Raw genomic sequence first — 19,257 nt, forward strand, 5'->3', positions numbered from 1 at the left:
GGGGGGGGGGGTTCAAAAATCGTTCTCTCGGAGAGACCCGAAATGTAATCGACAGATTTTAGAAATGTGGATTTTCTGAAAATTGAAAACCCTTTTAAGATTCAATTTCAAAGATTTTTATATCTTCCTATTTTAGAACTTTAAAATGAATTATCATCCAGGGTTTGAAATGGGCTTCAATCCACACTTCCCACCATATCCTGTATATCATAGTAATCTTAAACGACCGTAAGTAAAATTTTTTACCTCAAATGTAATATAAACATGGTACCTAGAGGTACAAACCATAGGTCGTATCTGTCTATCTACACTGCTTTGGTAGAGAATAAATTAACATTGTGTGACTACGGTTTTACCTATGGTAGCATGACTAAGAAATTGGACAAGAGTAAAATGAAATCTATACTTTTTGAGTAAAACTTCAAATAAGTTTCAAATTACATTTTTGTTAAGAATTTAAAATATTTAATTTCTTTGTGGTTTATTTAGTTCACAAATTGAACTTCGATATGACAAATGATGGACATATTTGTTTCTTAATTTTTGAGTACAATTCATATTCTCTTAAATTTATCTTGATATACGAGAGAAAGGCAAAAGCCAGGGACTTCTTCAGGTTTGATTACAAATAAAATGTTATTCAACACAATGCATCTCGGGCTGAGCTTTGTTTACATTACTCCCAGAAACTGTCATACAGTACACAAGTTCACATTATTTAAAAGAAGTTTCTATTTTGATTATATTTTCAGAAACTGCGGTACACTTTACTTGGAAAAAGTGCCTAGAATCCGGATCCGTTACAGAGCCGCAACATATTTTGGCTTGCTGGATCCGGATCCCCTAAAATATTCGGACAAATATTGAAGAAATAGCATTGATCCATTTTTTTCAGTGCGGATCCAGATTCCGGATCCGCATCAAAATGAGATGGATTCTAAGCACTGCGTGTAAACAAAACTAAGAGTTCCTTAGTGTATATTACTTGTACGAGATAAATTGTAATTTTTCTAGGTTTGATACAGTTCAGAATCCCTATGAAGACACAAATTGGAAACGAAGGTTTAATTTATAACTTTATTTGATATATAATAATATAATAGCTGAGATATGCTCCTTCTCATTCCATTCTCATCTGAATTCTTAGACTTCTCTCATCAGAGTTAGTTAAAAATGTTGGAGAAGTGTTGTAAACCTTTTAACCGTTTCTTTAAAATATTTTAATATCACAGTATGCAAGGCTCAAAATAATTTGGTGGTTTTATAAATTTTGGGGAAATAATTGAATAGATAAATACATATCTGCAACTTGGAAGTTCCATTTTAAGGGCCCCCTCTATAGCTTCGAATTTTTGAAATTATATTCACTGCCTTAAACAGAAAATCTTTATTCAGCGCTTTAACTATGTCAATTGTAGAAATATAGTTTAAAATCCGAATATCCAAAAACGTTATTAAATTCTTATTTTATTCTAGAAGGGAAGAACCTGACCTTGAAAATGAAGAGGATGAAGGATTAACATTTACCATAGATCATCAGTTTACATACTGGAATCTACCAGTTAAAGCCAGAGTTCTCCTCGTTTCTAATTTACCTGAGGTACATCAGAAATATAATTATCAGGGGTAAATATTAATCTGAAATTTATCTCACCTATTCCCCATTCTGAAAACAAAATGGTTTTCAAAAATGTAGGAAAGTTTTTGGTGTTACAAAAAAGGTTTTCTTGTAACGTTTTAAATAAAATCTTTTTTAAAAGAGATTTTTTGTCCCCAGGACATGATCGGGTTGTTACGATCAAATCTCGGAATTTTTTCTATTGCGAAAGTTTGGTGTTGTCTGGGTTTATATTGATCTACCAGCACATTCATCCATCCATGCTTCATTCATATTGAGAAGAGGGTTGACAAGATTCCAGCTGCCTAAGATTCTTCTTAGACCTGAGAATATACAGTGCAGGAAACCTTCTGATATACTGGAATGAGGCCCGGGTGCCATACTGATAGGAAACATCACACTCATTGCTCCCTAACATCTGTATGCCCGGATTGGATACCCCCAGGTACCTATAGCTGGCAACCATAGACTCTCCCTGCTTGTCCACCATTCCTCTCTTCATCATTATTCACTTGGATCAATCCACTTAAAGCTTCTTTCTTGTTGAGTAGAAAGCACGCACCCTTTCGCTGCGAGAGTTGTTGACAGCCGCCCATCTGTCCTACATCCGTCAGGTGGTCATAAAGTGCTTAACCAGATGTCGGCTTCAGATGTGTTTGAAACCAGAGGTTTGTGTGGAATACGGGAATCGAACCCAAGAACACCAGTCTGGACACCAATCCAGTTACTGGCTGTGGACAAGTGTGCTTAACTTCAGTGATCTAACGAGAACTTGTGTCACACACTCTCCAGTCTCCACCCCACAGTGTTATATGACAAATGTTGTTAAAATTTTCCATCCCACCAGGGCAGGGGGAATCATTTTCAATGGTTTTTTTTGTGGAGTGGTGGAAATAAAAATTAGATTTTAGAAAAAATTAAATGAAAGCTAAGAAGAAATACATTATTTAGGAAAATATATTTTCCTGGTCAAAAAATAGGACCTGACTAAACAAGAAAATTGAGAAGTTTCGTCTTCATTATTATATTTCTTCAATGTTTAGGAATTGAATACCCCGGAGAGAATATTCAGCTTGTTCTCTCTGTACGGAGATGTGGACAGGGTCAAGGTTATCCGGCGGAAGGTTGCATGCGCCCTGGTGGAGTTCAATACGGCAACATTTGCCGCTATCGCCCGGGACTACCTGGACAATTATATTTTCAAAGGGCAGAAGATTGTTGTTTCGTTTAGCAGGTACGAAGAAAAACTTTTTAATAATTAATGCTTTAGAAAAAATGGCAAATTGGAATAGCCGAAACTTCAAACAATGTTTTAAAACGTCTCTATTCTCTTATTTTGTGCTTTAAAATATTGATTTGCTAACCCATTAGTGACATGAGTGTCGTTTTCGGCGCATAAATTAAACCCCTGACTGACTATCTCGCTATCTATTCTAGACCTTTCATATTTTTCTCTGCAAAAGAATACAGCTTCAAATTTTGTCTGCCAAGCCCAGATGGCACCTGGATCAATATTTTTTCCCATAGGAATTTCAACCCACGCTTTTAACTATTGATCAAAACTTATGTAAAATAAAATATAACATTTGTTATATATTTTTTGTTTCTGCCAAGTTTTGTTTTATTTCTATTTTTCCATATATTTTTTGGACAAAATTAATCTATTATGGCACACATATTTAAACTGCTGCCAATTTCGCACTGTAAACTGCATACTGCACATTTCAAACTGCACGATGAATGCCTCACACTTGAGACTGCACAATGCAGTGCACACTTATGCTGCCAATTTCACACTGTAAACTGTAAACTGTACACTGCACACTGCACATTTCAAACTGTACAATGAATGCTGCAAACTTCACACTGTACACTGCAAACTAGACACTTGACATTGCACAATGCAGTGCACACTGTACACTGTATGCTGCACACTGTACACGGTATGCTGTACACTGTATGCCGCACACTTCACACTCTAAACTGTACACTGATCACTGCACACTGCATACTCCATACTGCGTACTGCACACTGTATATTGTACACTTTACACTGCAAACTGAGTACGGCAAATGTACACTTCTACACTTCAAAGAGCAAACTGTGCACTGTACACTGCAAACTGAGTACTATACACTGCAAACTCTGCACTGTACACTGCAAACTCTGCACTGTACACTGCAAACTGAGCACTGTACACTTCAAACAGCAAACTGTGCAGTGTACACAGATCCTATTTTATCATTTTATGATGGAGAAGAATATTCTAGTATATTAGGTTTGACCGGATAAAACTACCGGAGGAGGCCGGGTTCAGGAACGAGGGGCAAACCATGGATTTCTCTGGACCTGATTACCAATCATATCGGAGATTCTGCACTGAAGAACTTAAAAAGAGAAACCAGAAGAAAATTACAAAACCAACCAATTTAATTTATATTGGAGGATTAGAGGTACAAACTACGTATTTTTTTATATTGATGCCCTAACGTCAACTGAGATAAAATTATAGAGATATCCTTTTTTGTCAAAAAATTGATCATTTTGAATTGCAGGTTTTCTGTACGATTGTTTAATTGCAGATTTATGTAAAAGAGACTATTTTCAAGATAGAAAAGCAAAGATATCTTCCTCATTGTTACTAATTGATGAATTAATCGGATGATCATTAGATATTACGTTGACAGTTCCTTTAAGAAGATTTCATAATATATGATAAAAGAACTATTTTTCAGGCCAACATGTCTCCCAACAGTATCATGGAGAAGTTAGTCCTGGACAACCAGGTGCTGGCTACCGACTGCCTGGGGTTCGAGATGAAAACCAACAAGAGGAATACTCCGGGCAAATCTAAGAAGATGGTCGCCTACGTCCAGTTTGAGACCGTGGACGATGCTATGGTGGTGCTCGCCTACTGGGGAATCAAGGAGGGGTTGAGGATATCCTTTACAAAAGAGAGTATAGAGGAATTAAAAAGAACTTTTAAAGAGAAACATATAAAAACTGTGTCGGGAAACGAAACTTTTTTTTAAATAATCTTAATATTTTTAAAATTTTTATTCTTGGGTTGTTTATTTGTAGATGCGACAAATTATGTTGTAAAAACTGTTGATGGAGGTTTCGAAAAATATTTGGTTTAAACCCAAAAGAAATTCGCAAAAATCGTGCAAATCTTCTCTTGTTTCAGAATGCCATGTTAAATGTTGTTCATGATCCCAGGAGTAAAAAGTTCTACATTAAACTTGACCAGGTACAATTTAGACAATTCAGAATGACATAACAAATTTTCCAAAATATGGAAATGTGCAAATTTTTGTATTAAATATGTTATTTTACTGAAGCAACTCTGTCTGTGATGTTGGTCAAATGGCGACAAAATCAATTAAAAGTCTTTTTTTTTATTGCGTTGATTCACGATAAAACCGAACAGAGAAGTTTCATCAACATTTTTAGTAAGGGGTTTAAGAAGAAATGATGGATGTATTTTTCATCTTTAAAAAATACAATTTACCACATAAAATTTGTAGAGTATAGATAATGTTTAAGTTTGTCAGGAATCCCCTGGTCTTGAAGCAGTCCTGCTCTACGACAAGATCTCAAGGAATAAATACGATTTTTATCACACTGAGGTACCAGTAGGTAGGATACAGTCCTAGATCAATATAATATATATATTTTAGTTTTGAATTTTTTAATTATTGCCATGTGTCAAAGATCAATTTAGTCTTTAACGTAGAAAACTTATTGTTTATGGGCAACTAGAAGTAAAAATGAAAAGATGTTCAATTTATCGATTGTTGAAAATCCCCGAATGTGAGTTAAAAATTATTCCGCATAATTATACCACGGGATTGATTTTTAATTTAACATCCCGCTTTAGTAGTGAGCTGGGAATTTCATGAGTTGGTAACTGTTGTTGTGAAAAGGCGGTAATGATTTTTTACTCGTCCTGGACAATCAAGTAAACCTGAAACAAGGTTGTGACTTGTTTCTACCCGTATTAATAGAAACAACGAAGGGGAACTCAAGCCTACAACCTACATTGAAGATTTGAGCTATTATTTTTATTATTATTATTATTATGCTTTCTTCTATTTCAACTTTTAATTTTGGGGCTATCTGTGAGCATCTTCTCTTTGTAAATACAAAACTTTAACAAAAAAGTTCGCGGATTTAGTAATATTTTTCCGCGCATTTACAAAATTTAACGAAAATAAAAAAAAATTGGAAACAGTTTTATAATTCTAAGAGTGAGCATCCATAAACCTTCCCTGGGGTTATGTGAGGTCCCAAACAAAACTTGGACCTGATCAGTTCAGTCGTTATTACAAACAGACCGACAAACAAAGTATATATATAGATACTTGATTGGACACCCAGCTTTGTCCAGGGTACTCATAGTTACTCCTTCCGTTTACCCGCATATGGTCGTAAATTACGATTTTACCTTTTTTTCCGAAAAAAGTCGACCCACTCATTTTAAAATCTCAAAACCAAGCTAAAACTATCCCGTGGTTCTCCCGAGTTCTTCCAATTAGAATTTTAGACAAATCGGTCAAGAGATTACAACTTTATATATATATATAGATATTTTAGAGCTGCGTGGTCGAGGAATCGGGAAAATACTCGCCAGGAGAGGAATTGATTTCATCTTAGAGGAGAAGGCTAGTGTCGTACTCTCCTGCTCGTATCTCAGGTTTGAGAAATTTTTAATCAGAAGTCAGAACTTTTGTGTTGTGAGTCTCCGGATTAAACATTGATTCTTCGATTTATGCCGTTCTTTGAATGGATTTCATTCCTATTTGATATCCTGTGTGTATGCAGAAATAAAGTTATTGAGGGATTTAACACTACTTTGAAAAGTCCCCACATTGGATATCGAGATCAAGCGTTCAACATTAATGATACTACACAATACACATTCCTCAGATATATGTTATATTTAAAGTGCCAGTAATAACGCATAAAGAAATAAACGATAATCAATCAATCAATCAGATATTGTTAATTGTAATAAATGAAATTGTTCTGGTTTTTGCTCTTTAGAAAATGATTATTATATTATTATAGCATTCAGGAAGTTTGCCGAGGAAAACCTGACTGAAGAGGAACTGAACCATGTCGAGCCTTGAACAGGTCGCATGTGACGATCTGAAAGCGTTTGAGCGACGTCTGACGGAGATTATCGCGTCTAGTCATCCAACAGCAATCAGATGGTTAGTTCTTTTAACTTGATATTCAACTCTATAAATATTATAACACGAGGTCCCGAGGGTTNGGGGGGGGTACGTGATGTGTAAGTGGTGGAGTAGAACTTATGGGCATTATTTTCTTTTTTGTTAAATATTTTTAATTTTTATTTATATATAGGCGTATTGTACTCGTTGCTGTTTCTATATTTGTTGCTATCGGAGCTTTCTACTGGCTCAGTGATCCTTTAACGGCACAGGTTAGAATTTTGTAATGTTTATCACGGACCTTTGTTAATAATATTTGGTAAATGTTGATAGACTTTACAGGAAAAATGTGTTCATTGGTTTTCAAAGCCGGGGGGAAGGGGAGAAAATTGTCACTTGGCTTTGCGAAATTATCAACCTTACGAGAAATCGTTATTCTTCACAAAAGCCAAAACTCTGCCTAAAGCCTAAAACTTTGTGACATGTTAGGAGACAATATGGTTGAGGTCTGGGGGAAATATTTGGCATGAAACTATTTGTATTGTAATTTTTAGTTCATCAACTAAATAAAGTTACTCTGATCCCTAGCGGAATAATTTGGAACTATCTGTGCTAGGTTTCGTTCTTGAACTCGATGTGGTTGCATCCCTTCTTCTCCACGACCAGCATCACAATGATCATCCTGTTCCTGACCGGGATACATAGGAGGGTAGTTGCACCATCTATACTTGTTCAGAGGACACGGGAGGTTCTTTTTGATTTCAGGTAACAAAACGTTTTCTATGACTGATTGTAACTTCATTTTCAGCTTAACTTCATTAACAGCTTAAAAATATATATAAAATATGTTTATAGCATGGATTGTGATGATCATGGACGCCTTATCCTCAAACCTCGCCCTGCGACCGCCTAGGACCATGAGCTGGGGAGATAACCTGCCCAGGAACTTCTCCTGGTTTAGAGTGAACAGGATCGCAGGATCCGCCTGTCCGGAGTCGGAGCTGGAGCTCATCAGTCTTGTCGGAGTAGGAATAAATCATGTTGTAACTCTCTCGGAAGACAAGATGCCCCCGTCTTGTATAAAATCGTGTAAAAAACTTAAATGGACATTTATCCCAATTCTAAACTTTCAAGGAGCCGACCTCTGTGACTATGAGAAATTCTTCGATGTGTGTGATATTGGTCCCATCGACAGTATCCTGGTACACTGTAGAATGGGGCGAGGAAGGACTGGTATGCTCCTTGCAGCCTACGTAATGAAATATGAAGGGATGAGTGCCGAACTTGCAATCAAGGTTGTGAGATCAATGAGACCAAACTCAATTGAAACTCTTAACCAGGAACAAAGTTTACAAAATCTTGAAAAATATCTTGATAACTTAAAGAACCGTAATTAATCACACTGTAGGGAATTAAATTCATTATTATTGCTTGATTAAATTTCAGAAATCTATGATTATAGAATGTTTTGTTGCTCTGACTCTATCTCTGAACCTGTGTGAGAGCTCTGTACTGTGTAGGAACTGTGGACGAGAGCTAGCGGATCCGTTCTACCTCAGAACTAAACATCTCTCACCAGAGTTTTTAGAACGGAGAAACAAGACTCAACTCTTCGGTGCAACTCATCCGGTCTCAATAGAAAGATTAAAGAATCCAGTCGGGGTAGAGTTTGAAGTTGTTAGTTTCCAGAAAGCAGGTATATTAAACCTTTTAGTTCATTTATTGCCATTTTGTTAGAATTTTTAATACGAGCAGGTATATAAACCTTCCGGGTAGCGCGGGGTTTAATACCCATAATCATTGTTTCATATTTTTATAAGATATTTAATTATTTAGAGAAATGTAATTATAATAATCTTCAATAACAGTTTATTTAATATTTGTTAGCTTATTTTTTATCGTGCTATCTGTATATTTTGATATTTTTCTGTTCTAGGTTGCAAAGGTTTGGGTGAGTGGAGCGGAGAAGCTTCTTGGTTTCCTGGATTTCTTTGGCGGGTGTGTGTTTGTCCCCAGTGCGGATATCATATAGGATGGATGTTTGAACCTGAAGATCTAGTTTCTGAAGATCAAGACAAACCCTCAGCTGCTGGATTCTATGCTATAGCTCTGAGTAAGGTTATAGACGAGAACTACAGTAGAACCCTGACTATATCCTCTACACGACACTAGACACTGAATACTAGTCACAATGGCAGAACTCACAGAAGCTCAACGTGAGTTCCTGGATACTTGCGAGAAGGAGTTTTCTAAAAGATATACAAGTGAAGATAAAGCTTTTATGCAGGTAGGAGATCAAACTTACATTAATTTCATTTAATTCAAAGATGTTTGTTTACCAAGGATATAAATGCAATTTTTATTTTAAAACCTAATATGAATTTATAACCTTCTAAAATTCCGTTAATGTCTTCTACATAACACAAACTGCTATATGAAAAAAAATTTAGTTTTTTGTTTTTGTCTTTACTTTTCGTTATTTTGTTTCTTAAAGGGTGTGTTGTCTTCACTAATGCGCTTTCCAGGATTGGCATAAAAAAACAGCTCCTCAATTAAACGCTTTTTGTCGGTCACTAATTTTTATGATTTAAAAGAGACATGGCTCTCTTAAAGTTCTCATTGATGTGAGTTTTAAACTGGATTCGTCTGGTTTCTAGTTATCAATGTTCAGGTTTTAAACTGGATTCGTCTGGTTTCTAGTTATCAATGTTCAGGTTAAGAATGCTCTACCCATTCCTCCGCCTTCAGTTCATCCTTGGTATGTGAAGAAGGATAATAGAGGGTTGGATGAGGGCAGGGGGGACAGGAACCATGATGGAAAGAGAAAGGGCTCTGAAGGAGGATACAATGAGAGGAGAGGATACCAGGACAAGAGAGGGTATCAGGACAGGAGAGGATACCAGGATAGGAGAGGATACGGAGATAGGAATCATGGAAGTCGGGATGAAAGAGACAATTTCTAGTTCGTTTAAGTACGAATATTTATAGTTCAATATTTTACTTCCGACTTTGATACTATTCTTAACAGTACTATGTTTAGGTTAAACTTCGGAAGAAAGCAATATTTTCTATTAATATTCTGTTCACATTTTGTACACGGTATCAATAATTCTTGACACTATTATTCCAGATATATGATGAGATAAGATCTGAAATGTCTAACCTAGGACCAAACTACCCAGGCTACCCTGGACAAGGTGAAAAATTAATTTCTCATACGGTGGCAAGAGATTATATAATATTATGAAGACGACTTTCGATTGTAATCTTATTGATATCAAGCTTTTAAACAGCATGGATCCCAAAAAAAACATGGAAACAAAGAGAAGCTGTTAATAAAAAACGCTTTTTATTAATTGATCGCAAACTTGTAGTTCAAAAAAGCTTGTTAACAATAAAAACTAAAATAAAATAGTTGTCTTCATTATATTGATATTATCGCCTACCACCATATTTAAATAATTTTATTTAGATTTTAAGCGAATTTTATTCTCACAATCTTTATCCGACTCTATTCCCTCTAGCATTATCCTTAACTAAACATTTAAAAAATGTTAATTATCGCGCTGCCATGCGATGTTATTCATCCAGTCAGATTTAAAAGATGAACTGGCAATTTTCTTTCAATTTTTTCCCCTACTTCAATCAATTTGTCTCCTAAAAATATATAGATTTTTTAAATTATCTTCGACGTTCAAGGCAGGGGGAGAGGAGGAGGGTGTGATGACAACGAAACTTTAACTAGCTAGCTTTTTGTTATTTTCCCAATATACCTTTCTGTATGTCTACTAGTCGAAGCGGAGTAAGAAGTGAAAAATCCTGCCCTTTTTTTAATAACCTGTCCTTTTGTAATTAGTAGGTTAGATCAATTTACAAAAATAAACTATTGTTGAAACGATATTTGCACAAAAGAAAACTCTTATTTATCTACGAAAGCAAAAAAAATATTGCGAAACAAACTCAATAATTTTCCAGGAAAATAAATACTAACTAACATCAAATATGAAGTATTTAGCTATCTTTATTGTATACTTTTTGTAAAACCCAGTTCATGTTCCAGGATCGATGAATCCCCAGCACCCTCCGTCCTCTCCCTTTCAGCAACCAAAAGCATCCCCTTCCCATCCCAGTCAGCTCTCAGTCCGGAGTTCTCCGTCCCATCCTTCACAACTACAGAGCATTCGGAGCTCCCCGTCCCATCCTTCCCAACTTCAGAGTGTTCGAAGTTCTCCGTCCCATCCTTCTCAACTCCAGAACGTACGAAACTCCCCTTCTCATCCCTCTCAACTCCAAACCATTCGCAGCTCACCTTCTCATCCCAGTCAGATGCAAGTATGAACCAACAAACTAGTTTCAACCTTAAATCTTTATTTAAATAACGATTGAGGGACATTTTAACCTTAATGCGCTCTTCTTGTGAAAACGGAGGGGTTATTGGAGGAATGTGTAGGTTTGAAAAGGATTAAAAGAATACTTAATACTTGTTGGATTATCCCTAAGGAATTGAGTTTTTGCCACAAACTCTGAATTACTCATCTCTTTATCTTTTCAATTCAAAGTGGTCGACCTTAGATATTTCAAACTACGAATTCAGCTGCATCAGAATATTGAAGTTTAAAATATCAAATGTTTACACAATCCGGTTGTGAAGATTTAGGTGTTAGAAATTTTTAGTTTGTGGCGAAGACTCAATTCCTTTTTTCAAAAATTGCTGCATTAAAGTTTCAAAACAGTTCCGGTTTCTGATAAAGAAATTATAAATCCCTAGTTACCTGTCGGAGCTGTTGGTTCATCTTCTCAGGGTGCATCCCATCCATCCCATCAGGAGTCAGAAGATCAAAGTAAACTCAGGTTCCAGGTTAATATTCAATATTCATGGTATTTTATTCATTGTCAGAGCATATTAGAACCCTTCCTACTTCTAGTTCCAGTTTACTATAACCCTCCCTACTCCTAGTTCCAGTTTACTATAACCCTCCCTACTCCTAGTTCCAGTTTACTAGAACCCTTCCTACTCCTAGTTCCAGTTTACCAGAACCCTTCCTGCTCCTAGTTCCAGTTTACTAGAACCCTTCTTTCTTCAGTTCCAGTTTACTAGAACCCTCCCTACTCCTAGTTTCGGTTTACTAGAACCCTTCCTACTCCTAGTTCCAGTTTACTAGAATCCTTCCTACTCCTAGTTCCAGTTTACTAGAACCCTCCCTACTCCAAATTCCAGTTTACCAGAACCCTCCCTACTCCTAGTTCAAGTTTACTAGAACCCTCCCTACTCCTAGTTTTAGTTTACTAGAACCCTCCCTACTCCTAGTTCCAGTTTACTGGAACCCTCCCTACTCTAGGTAGAGATGGAGTTTGTGCAGAGTCTTGGGAACCCTAACTATCTTCACTTCCTGGCTCAGCGAGGATACATGAAAGATCCCTGTTTTGTAAACTATATCAAATATCTCCAGTACTGGCAGGACCCACAGTACGTCAAGTAAGAAAAATTGTTCTTCCAAATATTTTCACATATTTCTCTAATATTCTTTCCTTTGAATAACATTATTATGATAAGTTACGAGACTCCCTGAAAGTCGTTTGTCAGGTATAAACCCCATCGGTGATAAGTAAAGAGGTATGTTAAATTTTGTCTCAAGGAAAAAAGACTATTTACATTAAGATTTAGAATTAGAAGATGAATTAAATATGAAAGTTGATTGCATCTATGAAATAGCTTTTTCCAATAAAACTTTTGGACATCCGATTATAAATGTCGTCTTTTATAAGCTCAATCCAAACCAAACAATTTGTTGAATCCCGAATAAAACTCGAAGTAAAGTTATCTCTGAAACTCAGAAATCCGCGAAATGAATTATTAAAACCATTTAACAAAGGAAAATCTGAAAGCATGGATCCTAATCGGTTCCCACCTGGAATGTATGGTGAGGATGTACACGGCGTAGGAATGGATCTTTCGGGTGGGTTCCTTGGAGCCAGAACGGACTCGTCTAGAGATTACAGCTTTTTAAGATTTAATCAGCCCGAAAGCGAACCGTGTAATAATGTGTACAAGAATGGAGATATATCTAGTGATGCAGTTGAAACCAAACCAGACGTCGGGTCTATCGAAGATAATACGAACAAAGACGAATCTGATATGTGGAGTAAAATGCAGACTGAAGAATCAAACAAAACATTGAGCGTAGAACATACTGTAACGGAGAACGGGTCAAAAGGGAGTCTATTAATTGGGTCAAATGCTCCAGAAGAACAGGAGAGAGATGTTATTCTAACGAAAGAGGGCCCCGATACTAAACCTGATATGAAGGCTTGTGATACCAAGGATGATATTAAGAATACTGGGGAACATCCCACTGATATGGGAGATTTTGTCAAGGTTGAAACCTCCGAGATTCATTATTGTAGATTCTGTGCAGCTCCGGCACCCTCCTGTATAGATATATTCGAGACTGAAGGACAGGCACTAAACCTTTATGATAAAATCACTAAATGTCTCAGATTGTATTTATCTTCAGACGATCAGTTGCCCAATACACTGTGCTATCCTTGCCTGGAGAAAATAGAATTCGTATTTTCATTTTCAGAACAGGTTTATCATTCTCACAGAGCACTCATCCAACATCTAGATATTTGTCAAACTTCCAGCGCTAACTTCGACCAGGTTCTGCATTCTTATTTTGAAGATTCTAATTTCTTTTCCTTGAATGCTCGGTTAATGAAATGTGAGAAGGACTGGGAACCGAATTCAGAAGAAGAAACTTTACCCGAGGAACAGGAGGAAGCACCGAAGAAGAAAGGGAAAAAGAAAAAGAAGTTAAATTTGAAAAATAAAAAGAAAGATTCTCAGACCGTTGGTTCTAAGAAGCTGTGGAAGAAGGAGAGAATGAAAGTTAAGTTAAGGTTTACTCCGTCCCTGACAACCTGTGCGTCCTGCGGACATAAATCTGACACTTCTAAGGAGAACCTGGAACACTGGGATCAAGAGCACAAAGATAAAAATATTGAGTACAGGTACACTAATAATACTGTTGACAAATTTTTTGCGCAATAAACTTATGTGTTTTGGTAGAATATGGCCTAAATAAAACTTCCGAATTGTGAGGGGTTTTTTTCGGCAAATTTTTGTTTTGTTTTGTTTTGTTTTTTACTAGTGCTTAGGATCCATTTAATTTTGATGCAGATGCGGATCCAGATCCTGGATCCGCATTGGGAAAAAATGGATCCGGATCCAGGTCATTTCTGATTTACTGAATTTTTTTAACAAAAAATAATTTTCGAATATTTTGGTTTTATTTTTACGCATATTTTTTTCCTAAAACTTGATAAACCAATTTAGAAATTAGGAAATTTTTATAATCTCTCTTTTTTCAAATGTTCTGATTTGGGTTTTAGGAGTAAAAAAATTTTTTTGCAGTTTTTGGTTGATATTTTACCCCTGAGATCCGGATCCGTGGATCCGCATATTTTTGCACTGTTTTTTTCACACATTTAAATTTATATTTGAAAATTTTTTAAGAATGCTTGCTTTTCTAGATGTTTTGAGACTGGTTGTGAGTTCAGGATAAACTGCGTAATGACGATGAAACAGCATACTAAAGAACATATGTTTAAGGAGGGGAAACTAACTCAATGCGAAATATGTGCTAAATATTTTGCCAAAAGACAGATCAAAGCACACTTAGCCATACACAGTGACGTATGCCAGTATTCTTGTAATAAATGCGGGAAAATGTTCAAGGTTCGAAGTGCAATGATAACGCATGAGAAGACCCATGACCCTGAGTACGCCGCTAACTCTTACTGTTGCCCGGAGTGCGGGAAAGAGTACAATATGAAACATCAGTTTGACGCTCATGTTCGCCGGCATTCTGAGATTCGTCCCTATAGATGCGAAATATGTTCTAAAGCGTTCTGGAGTCCGAACGACCTGCAATATCACATGAGTATTCACACTGGACTCCGACCTTATCCCTGCTCTCAGTGTGATCTCAAGTTTGCTCGACCTCTAGACGTTAAAAAACATTTTATAACTCGGCATTCGGAACCGACCAAATTCGCGTGTTCGTACTGTCCGGTCAAATATAATCGGAGAGATCAGTTGAAGGTTCATGAGCTTAGTCATACAGGAGAAACTCCATTCAAATGTGAAATCTGCGGGAAAGGATTTACAAGGAAGGATAAACTAGTTCGGCATAGTGATGTTCATGTCACAGATGATTCAAAGTATCGATATTCATGTCATTTATGTGAAAAACGTTATACTCAGAGCGGGAGTTTGTTTACTCACATGAAGAACTCTCACGGAGTCTGAGAAACATATTTTCTATCTATTTCAGATCTCTTTTAAATTCAATGTAGAGTAATATGTATGTTAAACATTTTCTTGTGATTAGTGCTAAATATTAATATTATTCTTCAATTTTTGGAGTAATTCCAGGCATTTAAAATAAAATTTACAGTGATTTTATTTATTTTCTAAAAGATTATTGCTTGCAAGAGTTATCAGACTTTCCTGATAAGAGTTTTAAATCTTAAGTAATATACCGGGTTATCGTTATCGTGTACAAAACTTTTTTTAAACCCCGGAGGCCATAATAAGATCCAATTGGACATTTTAGGATAACTGAGTTGGAAACTTATGGTTGTGGTTCAAATAGAGTTAGGTTCAAATACTAGTTCACGTCAAGGTTTTTGCTGAATGTCCTTGAGTTCATTGAATTTTTTAACTTCTTCCCGCATTGGGAAAATAATTAGATTGTAATTTTCAACAACAAAAATTTGACGTTCTAGTTACCACTATTGGTTTTTTAGGACACCATGTATTTATGTTGATGACAGTAATATATTACATAAAAAATTAATCTGAAGGATTGGATGATCCTAATAAAAAAATGATTAGTTCCAGAATCATTTCGTTGAAACAATAGTATCAGGTGCATGGAGAGGTGGTGTATTTGTAATCAAGTTTTTAACTATTGATTGTAAAGTAATATATTCAAATAGCAATTCATCTCGAAATGTTCTCTTATTTTATATTATTTTATATAAAACCTTGCCTTTTAATTACATTGCTTTAACATCGTAAATACCTTGTAACATTCAGCAATCAACCTTAAAAAATTGTTCTAGGTGATGCTTGGGTCGAAAATGTTTTTTTTTCTTCATTTTTATGCTTCATTTTTATCTAGTGTACATTTGTGCTGATTTCCTTCCCCGGATTTTGCTAAATAACGCTAATCCCGTTTTTTATTCACCCTGTATATTATTTAGGTACCTGAAGTATCCAATTTACTCACCCTGTATATTTTCTAGGAACCTGAAGTATCTAGTTAACTCACCCTGTATATTATCTAGGTACCTGAAGTATCTAGGTTACTTACCCTGTATATTATCTAGATACATGAAGTATCCAGTTTACTCACCCTGTATATTATCTAGGTACCTGAATAATCTAGTTTACTCGCCCTGTATAATATCTAGGTACTTGAAGTATCTAGGTTACTCACCCTGTATATTATCTAGGCATCTGAAGTATCAAGTTTACTCACCCTTTATAATATCTAGGTACCTTAAGTATCCAGTTTACTCACCCTGTATACTATCTAGGTACATGAAGTATCCAGTTTACTCACCCTGTATGGTGTATATTATCTAGGTATATCAAGTATCTAGTTTTCTCATCCTGTATATTATCTAGGTACCTAAAGTATCCAGTTTACTCACCCTGTATATTTTCTAGGTACCCAAAGTATCCAGTTTACTCACCCTGTATATTTTCTAGGTACCTAAAGTATCCAGTTTACTCACCCTGTATATTATCTAGGTACCTAAAGTATCCAGTTTGCCTGCATTTCCTGGAGCTGTTGCAGCATGAAACCTTTCGTAAAGAAATTGTTAGCGGTCAGTGTGCCAGGTTCCTGGACGACCAGGTTCTACTACACTGGCAGCACTACACTAGGAAAAGGTAATCAGGGCAGTACGTTAGTCTCTGCTGTACATAGCCTTAGTTTTAAAACAGAGTTAGATACATTGATAATAGCATAAAAACTTATCTTAAGTGTAGTTAATTTTTAACTGATCTAAATTATCCTCATAATTTTTTACTTTTCTACTGAAATGTTAATAAATCTAACCATTACATATTTTAGAGCAAAACTGTTTGAGACTGCCACAGTTCCTGGAAACGCCACACAGACATAAAACACCATGTTTATTATTTACTGTACAACATGTACAGTGTAAAGTGTGCTGACTCAACAGTTTTATTGTAATTGTAAATTAATGAGAGAAAAAAAACATTACATCACTCATGTTCTTTGAATCGTAATGGACAAGGACATTAAATAGAAATTATTAATTTTTTTATCGACGTAGAATCTGTTCTATCTATTCTCTCTATCCTCTCTGTTCTATACTTCATCTTTCATTAATCCTCCCTATCCTTACACTTTTAGTTCTATCCCTATCTACCCCAAACGTTTCTGTTCTGTCCATCCTCTCTATCCTAATAACCTTTCTATTCTATCCTGAACCTTTCTGTTCTATCCTTAACCTTTCTCTTTAATTCATCCACTCTTTCTTCAACCTGAGCTGAAAACTTCAGAATGTGATATCCTTAATCCCGATCTGTTAATTAATCTGGAGATTAAATTCATGAGGAAAACAAGCAATATTTAATCTGAGCTGGGAACTTTAGAATAGTGGATATCGAGATTAATGCTTGATCCACTCCTTTTCTTAATCTCCAGATTAAATATTGCTTGTTCTCCTCATGAATTTAATCTCCAGATTAATTAACAGATCGGGATTAAGGATATCACAATCTAAAGTTTTCAGCTCTGGAGATTAAGGAAAAGAGTGGATCAAGCATTAATCCCGATATCCACCATTCTAAAGTTCCCAGCTCTGTTATATCCAATCCCTGCGACCCCTACCCTTACTCGGTACTACTCTTCCTATCTTCCCTAAACTCATTTAATTTTTATCTTATGAATCATTAATTTGTTCGGGGGATCCACATTGGGGCCTCCATTTGTGTAGTTAGGAATGAGACGAGTAGAGAAGGGTTTAGGATAGAATTCAAACATATCCTGAATTTGAAACATTGTCGCGTTTTCGAGACAAACCCCTCTTTCCCGTATTTGAGTATAATCTGCACTTCAAAACAAAACTCACTTTCATAACCTACAAAATAAATTACTTAAAACAAAAATTATCTGATATAGACTAAATTAACTTCTGAATTATTTCTAGAATCCAAGTTTCCACATTTTATTTGTTAAATTTGAGAATATCGATGATTTATGTTCAAGCATTTTAAACAGTTTCCCGCATTTCTAGTAAAATCTATATTGTATAAACAAATGATAATAATATTTTGATTTCTCAATGCTGTAATGATTTTTAAATTATAAGAGAACAGTTTGTTTTTATTTTCTATTTTGTTAATATTTTACCTTATCGAAAATCTTGTTTTGTTATGGATACGTTCCGAAACGCGACATCAGCTGAAATCCGGTAATTGTTTCAAAATAGGGATATATTCGAAAATGAAATCAAGAATCTTCATAAACTAATTCTCACACCTTAGTATTACATTAGAATTGACATTTATTGATTTAATATACAGTTGTAGCCATTTTTTTTATAAATATATGGTGTAATTTTGTACTACTCGTCTTGGATTTAAAGATGTATACTCATGATAAGATAATTATGCAGATTTGGCCCATGGCCCATTTCTAACACTCAGTTTAGAAATGGGTCAAGTGTTAGTTTTGGAACTAATATCCCCTGTAATAGTGAGAGGAAGGTTCAGGATAGAGAGAATGAGGAAGGTTCAGGATATTGAGAGTAGAGGAAGGTGTAGGATAGAGAGAAAAGAGGAAGGTTCAGGATATAGAGAATGAGGAAGGTTCAGGATGGTGAGAGTAGAGGAAGGTGTAGGATAGAGAGAAAAGAGGAAGGTTCAGGATATAGAGAATAAGGAAGGTTCAGGATGGTGAGAGTAGAGGAAGGTGTAGGATAGAGAGAAAAGAGGAAGGTTCAGGAATCAGGATAGAGAGAGGAGAGGAAGGTCCAGGATCAGAGGGATGATAGTTTCCTACCTGTTTGCTCAGTTAGCTGGACTGTAACCTTACAACTGTTGACTAATAATGATATGCTATAGGTTAGGCCAGAATCTTTTAAAAATAAAATGTATGCAGTACGCTCTCGGTATAGTTGATGGCCTATACAATTAGTAAAGGATTAGCGTACATCATCACTCTTTACACTATATCCTCGTTGTTTAGAATAGAGAGAGTAGAGGAAGGTTCAGGCTAGAGAGAGTAGAGAAAGGATCAAGTCTTATTCTTTGTTGATAACCCAGTATTCAATCTTAAAATAGATTTAACCCGGAGGTCATAGACATGATTTATAGTTCGGTGTTGATAATGTTCCAAACCCTCACAGAGTTTTAA

General features: G+C 35.8%; 7 protein-coding genes across 8 annotated transcripts; all 7 read left to right on the forward strand.

Moving 5' to 3' along the window:
• The first annotated feature begins 117 nt into the window (after window positions 1-117).
• LOC111708571 (polypyrimidine tract-binding protein 2) lies at window positions 118-4,808 on the forward strand. The gene is made up of 6 exons (XM_023481989.1): window positions 118-228; window positions 1,015-1,062; window positions 1,477-1,600; window positions 2,662-2,852; window positions 3,898-4,072; window positions 4,355-4,808. Exons 1-6 carry the CDS (start codon window positions 146-148, stop codon window positions 4,649-4,651), a joined length of 918 nt encoding a protein of 305 aa, XP_023337757.1. The 5' UTR covers window positions 118-145; the 3' UTR covers window positions 4,652-4,808.
• Window positions 4,809-5,168: 360 nt separating this feature from the next.
• LOC111708573 (nuclear envelope phosphatase-regulatory subunit 1-like) lies at window positions 5,169-7,744 on the forward strand. 2 transcript variants are annotated; one of them, XM_023481992.1, is made up of 6 exons: window positions 5,169-5,258; window positions 6,216-6,315; window positions 6,690-6,835; window positions 6,990-7,068; window positions 7,413-7,561; window positions 7,652-7,744. In XM_023481992.1, the coding sequence occupies exons 3-6, from the start codon at window positions 6,738-6,740 to the stop codon at window positions 7,707-7,709; spliced, it is 384 nt and encodes a 127-aa protein (XP_023337760.1). In that variant the 5' UTR covers window positions 5,169-5,258; window positions 6,216-6,315; window positions 6,690-6,737; the 3' UTR covers window positions 7,710-7,744. The 2 variants fall into 2 exon arrangements, with proteins under 2 accessions (XP_023337760.1, XP_023337759.1); XM_023481991.1 differs by having other exon boundaries at window positions 6,697-6,835.
• Window positions 7,695-8,245, forward strand: LOC111708574 (dual specificity protein phosphatase 23-like). Its single transcript, XM_023481993.1, has one exon. The coding sequence runs from the start codon at window positions 7,714-7,716 to the stop codon at window positions 8,191-8,193; it is 480 nt and encodes a 159-aa protein (XP_023337761.1). The 5' UTR covers window positions 7,695-7,713; the 3' UTR covers window positions 8,194-8,245.
• A 3-nt stretch (window positions 8,246-8,248) lies between these two features.
• Window positions 8,249-8,968, forward strand: LOC111708576 (protein cereblon). Its single transcript, XM_023481995.1, has 2 exons — window positions 8,249-8,492; window positions 8,733-8,968. Exons 1-2 carry the CDS (start codon window positions 8,249-8,251, stop codon window positions 8,966-8,968), a joined length of 480 nt encoding a protein of 159 aa, XP_023337763.1.
• A 1-nt stretch (window position 8,969) lies between these two features.
• LOC111708572 (variant surface antigen E-like) lies at window positions 8,970-17,159 on the forward strand. Its single transcript, XM_023481990.1, has 7 exons — window positions 8,970-9,083; window positions 9,511-9,993; window positions 10,857-11,128; window positions 11,565-11,654; window positions 12,136-12,272; window positions 16,620-16,760; window positions 16,945-17,159. The coding sequence occupies exons 2-7, from the start codon at window positions 9,951-9,953 to the stop codon at window positions 16,994-16,996; spliced, it is 735 nt and encodes a 244-aa protein (XP_023337758.1). The 5' UTR covers window positions 8,970-9,083; window positions 9,511-9,950; the 3' UTR covers window positions 16,997-17,159.
• Window positions 8,988-9,759, forward strand: LOC111708578 (uncharacterized). The gene is made up of 2 exons (XM_023481996.1): window positions 8,988-9,083; window positions 9,511-9,759. The coding sequence occupies exons 1-2, from the start codon at window positions 8,988-8,990 to the stop codon at window positions 9,757-9,759; spliced, it is 345 nt and encodes a 114-aa protein (XP_023337764.1).
• On the forward strand, window positions 12,499-15,215 carry LOC111708570 (zinc finger protein 134). Its single transcript, XM_023481988.1, has 2 exons — window positions 12,499-13,807; window positions 14,330-15,215. The coding sequence occupies exons 1-2, from the start codon at window positions 12,546-12,548 to the stop codon at window positions 15,105-15,107; spliced, it is 2,040 nt and encodes a 679-aa protein (XP_023337756.1). The 5' UTR covers window positions 12,499-12,545; the 3' UTR covers window positions 15,108-15,215.
• Window positions 17,160-19,257: the final 2,098 nt, after the last annotated feature.

The sequence above is a fragment of the Eurytemora carolleeae genome, unplaced genomic scaffold (genome assembly GCF_000591075.1).
Source record: "Eurytemora carolleeae unplaced genomic scaffold, Eaff_2.0 scaffold890, whole genome shotgun sequence".
In the NCBI taxonomy this organism is placed as follows: Eukaryota; Metazoa; Arthropoda; class Copepoda; order Calanoida; family Temoridae; genus Eurytemora; species Eurytemora carolleeae.

Bases quoted from the DNA above. Each gene is read 5' to 3' on its own strand.
- LOC111708572 (XM_023481990.1), top strand. From the start codon at position 9,951: ATGTCTAACCTAGGACCAAACTACCCAGGCTACCCTGGACAAG. The intron at 12,273-16,619 runs GTAAGAAAAATT...TATATTATCTAG, and splicing joins CAGGACCCACAGTACGTCAA to GTACCTAAAGTATCCAGTTT. The intron at 16,761-16,944 runs GTAATCAGGGCA...TACATATTTTAG, and splicing joins CAGCACTACACTAGGAAAAG to AGCAAAACTGTTTGAGACTG.
- LOC111708573 (XM_023481992.1), top strand. From the start codon at position 6,738: ATGTCGAGCCTTGAACAGGTCGCATGTGACGATCTGAAAGCGTTTGAG. The intron at 6,836-6,989 runs GTTAGTTCTTTT...ATTTATATATAG, and splicing joins CATCCAACAGCAATCAGATG to GCGTATTGTACTCGTTGCTG. The intron at 7,562-7,651 runs GTAACAAAACGT...ATATGTTTATAG, and splicing joins GAGGTTCTTTTTGATTTCAG to CATGGATTGTGATGATCATG.
- LOC111708570 (XM_023481988.1), top strand. From the start codon at position 12,546: ATGTCGTCTTTTATAAGCTCAATCCAAACCAAACAATTTGTTGAATCC. The intron at 13,808-14,329 runs GTACACTAATAA...TTGCTTTTCTAG, and splicing joins GATAAAAATATTGAGTACAG to ATGTTTTGAGACTGGTTGTG.
- LOC111708576 (XM_023481995.1), top strand. From the start codon at position 8,249: ATGATTATAGAATGTTTTGTTGCTCTGACTCTATCTCTGAACCTGTGT. The intron at 8,493-8,732 runs GTATATTAAACC...TTTCTGTTCTAG, and splicing joins TGTTAGTTTCCAGAAAGCAG to GTTGCAAAGGTTTGGGTGAG.
- LOC111708571 (XM_023481989.1), top strand. From the start codon at position 146: ATGAATTATCATCCAGGGTTTGAAATGGGCTTCAATCCACACTTCCCA. The intron at 1,063-1,476 runs GTTTAATTTATA...ATTTTATTCTAG, and splicing joins GACACAAATTGGAAACGAAG to AAGGGAAGAACCTGACCTTG. The intron at 2,853-3,897 runs GTACGAAGAAAA...CTAGTATATTAG, and splicing joins ATTGTTGTTTCGTTTAGCAG to GTTTGACCGGATAAAACTAC.
- LOC111708574 (XM_023481993.1), top strand. From the start codon at position 7,714: ATGAGCTGGGGAGATAACCTGCCCAGGAACTTCTCCTGGTTTAGAGTG.
- LOC111708578 (XM_023481996.1), top strand. From the start codon at position 8,988: ATGGCAGAACTCACAGAAGCTCAACGTGAGTTCCTGGATACTTGCGAG. The intron at 9,084-9,510 runs GTAGGAGATCAA...ATCAATGTTCAG, and splicing joins AAGATAAAGCTTTTATGCAG to GTTAAGAATGCTCTACCCAT.